The 12,856-nt window shown below is 40.4% G+C and overlaps 1 protein-coding gene across 2 annotated transcripts in view; it reads left to right on the top strand.

Annotated features, from left to right (window-relative positions):
• Nucleotides 1-12,856, top strand: part of LOC117381718 (beta-1,3-glucosyltransferase) — a 29,179-nt gene that overhangs the window by 9,571 nt on the left and 6,752 nt on the right. For both annotated transcript variants that reach the window (XM_033978722.2, XM_055226752.1), the window contains 7 exons: nucleotides 5,732-5,808; nucleotides 5,922-6,030; nucleotides 6,484-6,620; nucleotides 7,496-7,559; nucleotides 8,284-8,400; nucleotides 10,964-11,033; nucleotides 12,371-12,484. In XM_033978722.2, the coding sequence (XP_033834613.1) occupies nucleotides 5,732-5,808; nucleotides 5,922-6,030; nucleotides 6,484-6,620; nucleotides 7,496-7,559; nucleotides 8,284-8,400; nucleotides 10,964-11,033; nucleotides 12,371-12,484 (688 nt within the window). The remainder of the gene's footprint in view (nucleotides 1-5,731; nucleotides 5,809-5,921; nucleotides 6,031-6,483; nucleotides 6,621-7,495; nucleotides 7,560-8,283; nucleotides 8,401-10,963; nucleotides 11,034-12,370; nucleotides 12,485-12,856) is intronic.

Here is a 12,856-nt window from a genome sequence, read left to right as displayed (position 1 = left end):
CGGACAGTTTGCCAGAATTTCTTTGAGGCCGTCTGATAGTCCTCCTCCATGGCCTCCCCGAACTCCTCCCAACCCCGAGTTTTTGCCTCTGCAACCGCATGAGCCGCAGCACGCTTGGCCCGCCTGTACTCATCGGCTGCCTCAGGAGTCCCACGAGCCAACAAGGCTCGATAGGACTCCTTCTTCAGCTTGATGGCATCCCTTACTTCCGGTGTCCACCACCGGGTTCGGGGATTGCCGCCGCGACAAGCATCGCAGACCTTACGACCACAGCTACGAGCGGCCGCATTGACAATAGAGGTGAAGAACATGGCCCACTCGGAGCCCATGTCTCCAACCTCCCCCGGGATCAGGGAGAAGTTCTCCCAGAGGTGTGAGTTGAAGACCCCCCTGACAGAAGGCTCTGCCAGGCGTTCCCAACAGACCCTTACAATACGCTTGGGTCTGCCAGGTCTGTCCGGCTTCCTCCTCCGCCAGCGGATCCAACTCACCACCAGGTGGTGATCGGTTGACAGCTCAGCCCCTCTCTTCACCCGAGTGTCCAAGACACGCGGTCGGAGGTCAGATGACACGACAACAAAGTCGATCATCCACCTCCGACCTAGAGTGTCCTGGTGCCACGTGCACCGATGGACACCCTTGTGCTCGAACATGGTGTTTTGTTATGGACAAACTGTGACTAGCACAGAAGTCCAATAACAAAACACCACTCGTGTTCAGATCAGGGAGGCCGTTCTTCCCAATCACGCCCCTCCAGGTGTCACTGTCGTTACCCACATGGGCGTTGAAGTCCCCCAGGAGAACAATGGAGTCCCCAGTCGGTGCACTGTCTAGTACCCCTCCCAGGGACTCCAAGAAGGCCGGGTACTCTACACTGCTGTTTGGCCCGTAGGCCGACACAACAGTGAGAGACCTGTCCCCGACCCGAAGGCGCAGGGACGCGACCCTCTCATTCACCGGAGTGAACCCCAACACGAAGCGGCTGAGCTGTGGGGCAATGAGCAAGCCCACACCAGCTCGCCGCCTCTCCCCGCGGGCAACGCCAGAGAAATGGAGAGTCCAGCCCCTCTCAAGAAGTTGAGTTCCAGAGCCCAAACTGTCCGTGGAGGCGAGGCGAGTCGGTAACGCTCAACCTCCCGCACAAGCTCCGGCTCCTTCCCCCCGGCGAGGTGACATTCCATGTCCCCAGAGCCAGTCTCCATGTCCAGAGATCCGGTCGTTGAGGCCCCCGCCTTCGACTGCTGCCCAGATCTTCATGCACCAGCCCCTTACGGATCCTCTTGCGGGTGGTGGGTCCACATGAGGACGGCCCCACGTCACTCCTTCGGGCTGAGCCTGGCCGGGCCCCATGGGGAAAGGCCTGGCCGCCAGGCGCTCGCTGTCGAGCACCCACCCCAGGCCTGGCTCCAGGGTGGGGCCCCGGTAACGCCAGTCCGGGCGACGTAACTTTTATTTTTTTTATTTATTTATTTATTTATTTATTTAGAAAAGGGACAGTGCATATTAATGAACATAAGATACATATGTAAATATGCCAGATTTTAGCCACAGGCTAGTTTCCATCTGTTGTCCCTGGACAGGTTGATGGTCATATTTAACATAAAATACCACATACACAAAATACAGTCAAATACATACAGGGCAGGACAGAAGCCAATTCAAAAACATAAACTCAGGAGGGTTACTACAACTTTTAAAGTGCTGTGTGTATTGCACAAGTCCTAAAGTGCTGTGTGTATTGCATAAGTTCTAAAGTGCTAAGTGTATTGCACGAGTTCTAAAGTGCTAAGTGTATTGCACGAGTTCTAAAGTGCTAATTGTATTGCACAAATTCTAAAGTGCAAAGTGTATTGCACATAACCTAAAGTGCAAGGTGTATTGTACAAGTCCTATAGGTCGAGTATTTTATTTAAAGCTAAAACTGAGTAACTATGAATTGTGTTCACATGTTTGTGTTGATCTAAGCCACTCCTTTAAATACCTTTTAAATGTAGTAAAAGTGGGTGCCTCCCTTACAAAAGTGGAAAGACTGTTCCACTGCACACAACCTTTAAATGACAGAACATTTTGACCAAAAGTAGTTTTTCTCACAGGAACCTCACAGTCATCCCTGCTTGTGGCTCTGGTTGTTCGTGATGCAGTTTTGTATTTAATGTGTTCTTTTAGAGGCGGTGGTGCCAGCCCATGTAAGCACTTGTATATTAGACAGGCATTTTTAAATTGAATAAAATTTTCAAAGTTCAACAAGTTATACTTTGAAAGGATATTACAATGATGGTAGGTGAAAGGTTTTTTGTCGAGAATTTTCAAAGCTTTTTTTATATAAAGCTTCTATTGTTTTTAGGATTGTCACACCTGTAAGAGACCAGCTTGTTATGCAATAGCTTACATGGGAAAAGATCATACAGTGCAGAAACATCATAGCAGCTTCATCAGTCAGAGCTCTTCTTATTTGATTAAAATTAGAGATGTTAAAATTAAGTCTTTGAGATATCATTTTAACATGTTTTTTAAAGGACAGTGTGGAATCCAACAGCACACCAAGATATTTAAATTCTGTTAGTAGTTTAAGTTCATGATCTCCAAAAAAAACATTAGAACGACTGATGTTCATAACTTTTTTGGAAAAGATGATGCAGACTGTTTTCTGCGTATTTAGGAGAAGGCAGGATCTGGTAAGCCAACTCTGAATATGTCTTAGTGCTGATGAGAGAGTTTGAGCTGCTTCTTCTGGTGATTTTGCACTTGTATAAATCACTGCAATCATCAGCATATAACTGTATGTCCACATCCTCACAAACATCTGGCAAATCATTAATGAAAAGAGAAAATAAAATGGGCCCCAGAATCGATCCCTGGGGGACCCCTAGTGGACAGTCTACAAAAGACGATTTCACTTCATTGACCACAGTACACTGTTTCCTATTAGACAAGTATGAAGCCATCCATTTTATGGCAGAGTCAGAAAAATTAAAATAGTACAACTTTGACAGAAGTACAGTATGATTCACAACATCAAATGCTTTTCTCAGGTCTAAAAATACTGCTCCTACGTAATTATTTTTATCCAATTTACTTTTGACTTTTTCTTGAAACGTTATTATTGCAGACTCAGTAGAATGATGTTGACGAAAGCCGAATTGCATGGGATGCAAAGGAGTTGAGCCACTGTTGAGATGTTCAATTAACTGCTTTGCAACCCATTTTTCAAGTACTTTGGAAAACACTGGCAATATACTGATTGGCCTATAATTATTTATATTATTTTTATCACCAGCTTTAAAAATTGGTGTTACAATAGCCATCTTCCAGGTCTGTGGTACAATGGAATGTTTCACAGATAAATTAATTAGATGTGCGATTGGACTTGCTAGAGCCAACTGGCCTTGATTTAATTTTCTTCATAAGGGGCTTCTGAACCGCTCTTCGTCTGTCCCGTCTCCCTGGACCTGTTTGCCATGGGTGACCCTACCAGGGGCATGAAGCCCCCGACAACATAGCTCCCAGGGTCATTCGGGCACTCAAACCCCTCCACAATGTTAAGGTGGCGGTTCAGGGAGGGGAATAATAATAATAATAATAATAATAATAATAATAATAATAATAATAATAATAATAATAATACAATCATTTGGAACAGTGCATTTTAAGTTTTTATTCTTGTACTGTTAAAAGTACTGTTATCATTAGGAGGTTTTTTCAGTAACATTCAAATTGTACTCTAAAGGTTGATGACTTGAAAATTATGATGAGTGTTATTTATATGGACAATTTGGCAAAAACAGAAAATATAATTTGCATAATAATTTGGAAGGGGCGTGATCGGAAAGAATTGGCCTCCCTGACCTGAACCCGAGTGGTGTTTTGTTATTGGACTTCTGTGCTAGTCACAGTTTGTCCATAACAAACACCATGGATGGATGAGTCCACTCAAAAGCGGACTCATCCATCACCCTGGATGAAGTCACTGAGGTGGTTGGCAAGCTCCAGGTGGGGGCAGACCGAGGTGGTGGTCCCTCTGTTTAAGAAGGGGGACAGGAGGGTGTGTTTCAACTACAGGGGAACCACACTCCTCAGCCTTCCCAGTAAGGTCTATTCCAGGGTACTGGAGAGGAGAATCCAACCGATAGTTGAACCTCGGATCCAGGAGGAGCAGTGTGGTTTTCGTCCCAGTCGCGAAATACTGGACCAGCTCTCTGCTCTCCATCGGGTGCTCGAGGGCTCATGGGAGTTTGCCCAACCAGTCCATATGTCTTTTGTGGACCAGGAAAAAGCATTCGTCCGTGTCACTCGTGATGTCCTTTAGGGGATGCTCTGGGAGTATGGGGTCCGAGTCCCTTTGCTAAGGGCTGTCCGGTCCCTGCATGACCGGAGCAGGAGCTGTGTTCGCATTGCCAACAGTAAGTCAGACCTGTTCCCAGTGCATGTTGGACTCCGCCAGGGCTGCCCTTTTTCATCGGTTGTGTTCATTATATTTATGGATTTCTAGGCGCAGTCAGGGGCTTGAGGGCGTCTGGTTCGGGAACCATAGGATCTCATCTGCTGTTTGCAGATGATGTTGTCCTGATGGCTTCATCGAGCCAGGACTCTGGACCCTACTACAACTATCGGTCGGATTCTCCTCTCTAGTACCCTGGAATAGGTCCTGGAACTGCAACAGATACTGGGGTGGTTTGCAGCCGAATGTGAAGCAGCTGGGATGGAAATCAGCATGATATCAGAGAGCCCTTGTTTTTTTCTGTCTTGATTTATTGGGTGCATGCTCTGGCAGTTGCTGTTAGCCTGTGATGCTTGGAATGGGAAATCTGTTACAGACTTTCTCACATGTGATTTAAGTTACCAATTCACCATTGATCATTTAAAGTGTCAGCAGCAAAGACTTTAGTTTTACATACATTTTTCTCAGTTCTTCCATACATTGACTCTAGGTAACTTAACTAACTGGCACTCCTAATTTGCTAATTACATTAAAGCCATTGCAAAAACACTGATCTTTCTGTTTGTCTGTCATTAGTTTCCTATCTTTGGAAATTATGTTTTGTGTTTAAGTGGAGTGGCCTTTCTGTTCTAAATATGAAGACTGATCTAACCTTTGAGAAAAGCTCTAATTACAAGGAATGAAATGAACACAGATTTGTTTAAAAAGTGTTTTCAAGATCCCAATTCCTTACGATTTTGATTTTGCCTCAAGGGTGCCCTCTGTCAATTTTTTATTTTATTTTTTGTAGTAGTAGTAGTAGTAGTAATAGTAGTAGTAGTAGTATCCTAATAACAATATTCACATGCTATTATGTCAAGCCAACAGAAATGTGTTAAACCTGTCTTTTAATGTGTTTGTTAAGGTTTAAAATTAAATGTAACCACATATCACTATACCCTTATTTGGATGTTTATAGCCTATGTTTTTTCCATCAAAATTTTTAGTCAGCTGTTTTTGTACAGCATTTTAAAATGTATTATACTTGATTTTTGCATAAAAAGGTTGTGCAACAAAATATTAAGTTAAGGGTACCATCGTTTTTGTCCAGGCCTGTTTCATGAGTTTATTTTAAGCGTGGTTGAAAAGCAATGTCTGACTTTCATTGGTTAAATTTCATAGAATTTTGATTTATTATTACTTTTGTCAGATTCAAGTTATTTCTGTGACCATTGTGAGTTTTTCTTTCATTAACTGAAGGGTACCAACAAGTTTGTCCACATGTGTATTATTTCCCGTCTCTTTTTATTGTAGGGACCTCTTCACATAATTCTTCTTCATGAATTTTCTGATTATGAAGGTGTCTGGAGCATCCTGCCTGCTCTTCCTCTGTGAGTGGATCATATGAATCACACATCTCTGTTTTATAATTTCCTTCCTTTCCGGGTGTTGTGGTCAAACCAGGACACAGGTTCTGATCAGTTATGTTAATTGTCTCCTGCAGCTTCTCTGCATCTTTCAGTTCGGTTTCCTGGTTTTTGTTCATTGAGGAAGAGACTCAGGTGTCACTGAATCCACTGCTCACTGTGCTCAAGAGATATCCAGCCACTGAGGTGAGAAGACCTATACTTTTATCTTGTGTATGTCTTTACATATTAAGAAAACAAAAAACTTGTAAGAGTATGTCCGAGTAACTGGCCACTTTTTTTTTCAGGGACACAAGGCCCAGGTGCACCCTGGACCATAACGTCTAGGTCATTAATAACAACAACAAATTCATAATTGTAGCCACTGTATTGAAAAAAATTAGAACCACAGAAAGGGGGTTGTTATAGGACTGATTTGATTGATTGAAGACTAGGTAAATGTACGGGGCATTGAATGTAACCCTAAACTATTCACTTTGAGTTGCTGTGTTCACTCTTGAATCACTTCTTCCCTTTTAACCCTTTCCTTTCAAAAGAAAAGTAACAAAACATGCATTAAGTATTTCTAAGCTCCTTCTGTTTTATATAAAAAAAGCCAAGTATAAACTCTAAATCTCCTCTCTTCACTGCTCTTCTTAGGAGTGGTTTCTAGGCAGGCGTCTCCATGACAGTGAGGCCTCCATCATTCATCACTACGCCTTTGCTGAGGACCCCAGTGTCTTCGGTTACCCCGACCCAGCGGCAGGATGGGCCCTTAGCTCTGCCCTAATCCACAGGTGAGGGATAGCACTCATTTAAGAACCCCAAGTAAATCCTGAGGTGGCTCGGGCATCTGCTCAGGATGCCTCCTGGACGCCTCCCTAGGGAGGTGTTCTGGGCATGTCCCACCGGGAGGAGGCCCCGGGGAAGACCCAGGACACGCTGGAGGGACTATGTCTCTCGGCTGGCCTGGGAACGCCTTGGGGTCCCACCGGAGGAGCTGGAGGACGTGTCCGGGGTGAGGGAAGTCTGGGAGTCCCTGCTTAGACTGCTGCCCCCGCGACCCGGCCTCGGATAAGCGGAAGAAAATGGATGGATGGATGGAAGTAAATCCAATACCCTTAGATTTTGAGTATTTAAAGAGGAGATGTTGCACTTCTGTTGTGTAGTAACTGTTAACGCATAACATATTTAGATTACCAAGTTACCTTTTATTGTTTTGAAAATGCTATATTCACCCAAATGATAGTAGCATTTTTAATAAGTTTCACTATTGTTTTTGAGTCCTCCCCGCTTGCTACCCATGCAACATTACTCTCCCTTCAGAGCGCTATCACAATCAGCATGCATCTTGCTAAATAACCTACTACACACCGCACCCTGCTTTTGTATACTTGTAAATTGTTGTGTGTGAAAATGGGTGATTTAGGCTTGTGGGTAGAGCTGTGGATGAGATCGTATTGCTAACAGTAAGGAGGGTTCAAAGTTCAATTAGGCCCCGTGTGAGATTGCTAAATGACTGAAACATGCAATGATGACCCCTTCAAACCTCTGTAGGCATGTTTTTGATAAGGACAAATAGTTATAACATGGTAGTTGGCTCCAAAACGTCAATTTTGTATAATACCCCCTCTTTAATCTATTTTTCAAAATTTTCTTGTTTTTTTTGCAGACTTGTTGAAAGGATACACCATGAACACTTGAAATCAGATTTTACCATTGACCTGAAACACGAGGTACCATATTTCTAAACTCATTGTACTGTGCACTGCTGTCTGTCCAACTGTGAGGGAAGAAATGAACAGGCAGCACCAAGTTTTCAAGGCTTGTTAACTCAAACAATGTTGACTATGAATGAACTCAACACTTTAAATGTGATGGGAGCTATACCTACAGTGTTCAGGGCAGGACACAATGGAACCGAATATAAAGCAACTATTACCTGCCTCACTGCAAAGAAAATGCACTTACTAAGACTGTTGAGCAAAAAAGAGTTGAATTATCTTGGCTTTACTCTGCTATTCTGAGCCAAATAAAAAGCTCACCCTCAACCCATACTAGTGTTGTGCTTTTGGGCTTGCCACTAAACCCTTGTTGCTATATCAGTGTGGTGAAAGAGTTGCCTGCTAATGTGCAGATTGGCAGCCATGTTTTTGTTTATACATCATTACTATTATATATTATTTTAATGATTATTTCTGGGTAGGAATGCCAAAATTATAATCCTGATTATTCAGGCCACTATTTAATTGTAAGATTTAAAAAGTAAATATAACTAGAAAGAGATGAACCTAAATGTGTAGTGTTGTTTTGTTTTTTGTTTTTTTTCTGGATCTCTTACACTGCATGGTAATAGTTCACTTTCCATCTTGCCAAAAATACAAATTAAAATATTAGATGAAAGTAAATGTCTATATCACAGGCCTATCAACATTTTGAATCTTGTCTTGGCTCTTTCAGATTGCCTTGTTTATCTGGAACGAAGGGAAGGGACCAAAACTGACTCCTGTACCAGAGTTTTGCAGAGATGCCAAGGAACACTGTGTGACCACCTTCACCTCATATCTCCCAAACTGTGTACGTACAATAATATTTACACACACACCACTTTAAAGGTGAACTGTGTAACTTTTCTGGGGTTGTCGTCTCCTTGTCTCCACGTTATTACTTCTAAAGTATGGAATTAACATTTTGTAGAAAACTAGCAGGCTAGCAGTTGACGCCACCAGGCCAAGTTATAGGTCATCTGTGGCAAGATGCATGATAAGGATGCATGTTTGTCAAGGCATTTTTTAGCAATAAAACATATTTAATAGAAATATGCCAGGTTTAAGTTTAAAGCCATACTATGGAACATTCCAGACAAGGTAATATCTCCATGGAGACCAGAATGAGATAACAATAATATCTCTCACCAGAAAAGTTACAATTTTATAACCAATTATAATGCGATATATAATGTGTTTATAATGCGATCAGAGAATAAATATGCCATTGTGAAATGCTTCTGTAGTGGTTGTGTTTTGTATTATGTATTAATGACTTGACTGACTTCTGTAATGCACTGTGTTTTATTCTGTCATAATTAACTGCAAGCAATCAGCCTGTCCAAACCCATAATGCATCACTTCAAGTCACATTTTGAAGCTGTCATGCCTCATTATTTTCAACTTGTTGTAGAGACATTAAGCATTTTGAGACTGCTGTGGCGTGTTGTGCTGCTTTACAATTTAAGCTCTCTGTTGGGACATAGGATGGAACGAGCTGATTCATCAAAACAAAAAGCACAGTAAAAAACCTGGGAGGAAAAATAGACATATCCTGTGCTACACTAGCATTACACTTTCCATCATTTTACACATTGCTGTTCTTTTGTAAGAAACAAAATACTTTGTGCATTGTTCACCATGTTTTTCTCATTTTGTGAGCTTAAGATTTCTGTGTCTGTAACTCCAACCCAAAAACTTGTTTATGGAGATATGTCCAGTGTGACAGAAGGCCTGAGGTAAACAAGTGACCAAAGCAGCACCAAAACCATTTCCAGAAAAAAAAATATACCAGCAGTGTGCAGCAGTTAGCATAACGTAGCATAACGAGCATAACAGAAAAGTCAAAGGTGTAGCTACAAAAGCATTTTACTAACTAATGTTTGAGTGTCCATAATGTTTGAGTAACAATGAAAAAAACTTAACAAATTGTTTTTGCTCTAAAAAATTCATGTTGTGAAAAATGTTAAAATTTAAAAGATCTCACAGAAAAGTCCAGTAACCTGTATGGCAATTTAAAGTGCAGATGCATAATTTAATTATAAAGAGAGCAATGAGCTCTCCAATAATAGGAAGTCAACTCTTCAGCTGTTCATACCGTTGTTAATTTTCTCCCACAATGCCCCCATAGTATTAATACTGCACACAAGCACACAAAAGTAGTCTTGGCACCTTGTACTGAATCACCAATCCTTATATGCATCCATTTCTCTTATTTTTTTCACTAGTTTTTCACAAGGCCGTCATCTTGATTGGACCTTTTAAGAGAGACAAAGAGAACACAGATCAGTGTAGGTGTAACTGAGAGGTCCAAACGTGACTTAACAGGCATGAAGGAATATTCTCATGTAGTGTTTAAGTTTAAGGTGGTATTTTTTTTAGCCCTGCTGAGATGAGATGGGGACAGCCTCACTTCTGTAGTCACACAAAAGAGCAGCGGGGAGCAACTAGAATAATAGTTTTGTGCTGATTTAAAAGTCTGTTGTATGAAAAAAACATTGTAGGTTCTTTCCATCTGATTAATTTTCTTAGTGTGGCTATTAATTACATTACAAATGCACATCAGTTTTCCCCAAAGTAGAAGACATCCTTTACCACCACCACTGTGACAAGAGAAAACAAATAAACAATAATTTTACATAATTATAGTTTTATTTAATCATTTAATATTGAATAAGAAGAAATTAATAAGATAAGTACTCTGTGCTGAGGTTGTGCAAAAGTCAAGTCTAGACAACCAGTCTTTTTTCTTTTACTATAATTCAGCAAAACAATTTTTAAAGTTTACGAAATTAAAAAAAATGCTTTTGTTAATTACCACATAGCTTATCGGCCTCTAGCAAGCTTTCAAACTTTGAATATTGTTATATTGTAACATAATATTATTAGTATTTAAGTCTATGGGAAAAATTAGTGGGAAATGTATTATGCAGTCATTGAGTTCCATAAACCAAGCTTCTAAATGTGATGTCAAGGTTTGACGATTCTTTGTTAAAGCTGTTAAGACAATCAGTGAATGTAAATGTGTGCACTCTAGAACAGAGTATCGTGAGACATTCAAATCTCCACAATGTACTTATTCTCCACTTTTTTCAACACTCTACGATTTCTCACTACCCCAAACTGGGCTTGAAAATTTTGAGCTAGAAATAAAAGACACATTGAAACAAGGATAGGAGCTACATTTTCTGTTCTTAAAGGAATACCCACACACATCTTTCAGAAACTCTTTGAGAAAGGTCTAGGGCCAGAGACACTATTAGAAACCATTTGCAGATCTACTTTTGCGGTAGTGTTTTTCATGCACCAGCAAATTGCGACACCAAAACACTCAGATTTTATAATTTTGTAAAATGTTCTCTTTTTACTTTTAGGGACCTCCTGTGTCAAAGAAGGACCTATTTGTTGCTGTGAAGACGTGGCAGAAATTTCATTCAGAGCGAGGTACATAATTTAGTTACACAACTGTTTCATACCTTCTTTTAAAATTGCATCAAATCTCCACATGCTGCAAAATCAATATGGGATAGATAAAATGCAGTGACTTTACATAACAAAATGTAAATCTAATCAAAAGTCTTATTTCATTATTTTGTCTGTTTTTGTTGCCACTTTCCTTCATTATACTGTCATTCTACATTGTCACATGTTTAGCTGTTTTCTGGTTGCTCACTCTCAGTTAACCTGTCAGCCGAAAGCTTCCCATTGAAATTTTAAATCTCATCTCAATTGTTAAAATTGCATCAGTTTGTGTAATTATCCAAAATAGGGAGTGTTTACACCAGAACTAGAAAGAGAGAATAATTCTAGATGTTTGAAAAGCATGAATTTAATCAAAAGTGGAATAGATTTGTATAAATATAAACTTGGCAGTGATTTTATGACAACTAAGTATTTCATTACTCAGCCATGGTACAATAGAAGCAAGCTGAAATGTAACAAACTGATATGTAACTAAAACTGTACTCTTAAAGGTGCACTCTGTAACTTTAATGCTGGAGAGTCTGTCACCTGCTTGTCTCCATGTCATTGCTTTTCCTAGAATGTGCACCTTTGTTGAAATATTTGATTGATTGTTTGGCCTGATTGTTTTGCATACCATTGAATGTAGTTGGTAGTCTCAACTGTAGCAATGATTTGTATAGCTTTCACATGTTTATGTTGGCATATAGCTGTTATTTTGGCATTCCTTTATTACGCAGTAAATATGATATGACCTTAAAGTCTACATGTCTCATTATTAATATTTGGAACACAACCAGTTTTGCCTTTTAACTTTAGTCACTTCTCTAGAATGAAAATACAAATGTTAGCATGATGTACCTGAGCTTCACTCTGCATTGGCATGTGAATTCTTGAAGTTTTAAAGTTTGAAATGCTAAAATCCCCAGTAAAATAAATAAAATCGGTCTACAATGCCACTGCTGTGTGAGTGGTGAGACTGAGTATTTTTGCTCCATCTCTACTGACGGATCTTTCTTTTTGTGTTGACACTTGCATATTTTATTAAAAGGGGACTATTGTTTAGCTTATGCATTTTAATGTTCCTTCATCAAAAAGTACTTGTGTTTTGTATTTTGTTTCATTACCAAGATGTCGCCTAGAAGCCCACCTCTACATTAACACATATTAAGCAGTCCTGTTTAGGAAGATCGTCACCTTCCGAACATCTAAACAATTGTGGCCACCCTCTGTGAAACTTGAACAAAAATACAATGTAAAGCGTTCCAGAAGTATTTAAGTCTTTTCATCCCTCTGATTCTACTGGTTTCTCTGTGCAGTGCCTGTAGTAAAGAAGACGTGGGAGAAAGATGCAGAGTTGCTGGAGTTCTACAGTGACATCAGCGATGAGACCATTCCCACCATCAACCTCGGAGTTCCCAACACCGTCAGAGGTGAGAGATGTCAAGAATGTACTTAAGTTAGTGTGTGCTGTCAGATCACACTTTATTGCCACATTCTGCTGTTTGTTCTACATCAGTAAATGTCAAATAATTTTATGCATCAAATTTGTAAACTCATTAAAATAACATATAAATTAAAGAAGACATATTGTGCTTGTGTCTGCTATATAGCTGTAATCTATGACACCCAGTGAATCATCATGTTGTAATTTGGACATTCTAAATCACAATATCTAAAACGACTTGAAAAAACTGAGGTGCCCGATGGGAGCTGATGTCGACGTTATCACAAAAACCTCCGATGGATAGCTGCAGATTATGCTAGCGAGCAGCAGATTCTTTTTTCATTTGTACCACAATGAT

This window comes from Periophthalmus magnuspinnatus, chromosome 14, assembly GCF_009829125.3.
Source record: "Periophthalmus magnuspinnatus isolate fPerMag1 chromosome 14, fPerMag1.2.pri, whole genome shotgun sequence".
Taxonomy (NCBI): Eukaryota; Metazoa; Chordata; class Actinopteri; order Gobiiformes; family Gobiidae; genus Periophthalmus; species Periophthalmus magnuspinnatus.
The sequence above is the reverse complement of the archived record's forward strand: the minus strand, read 5'-3'. Positions and strand labels throughout refer to the sequence as shown.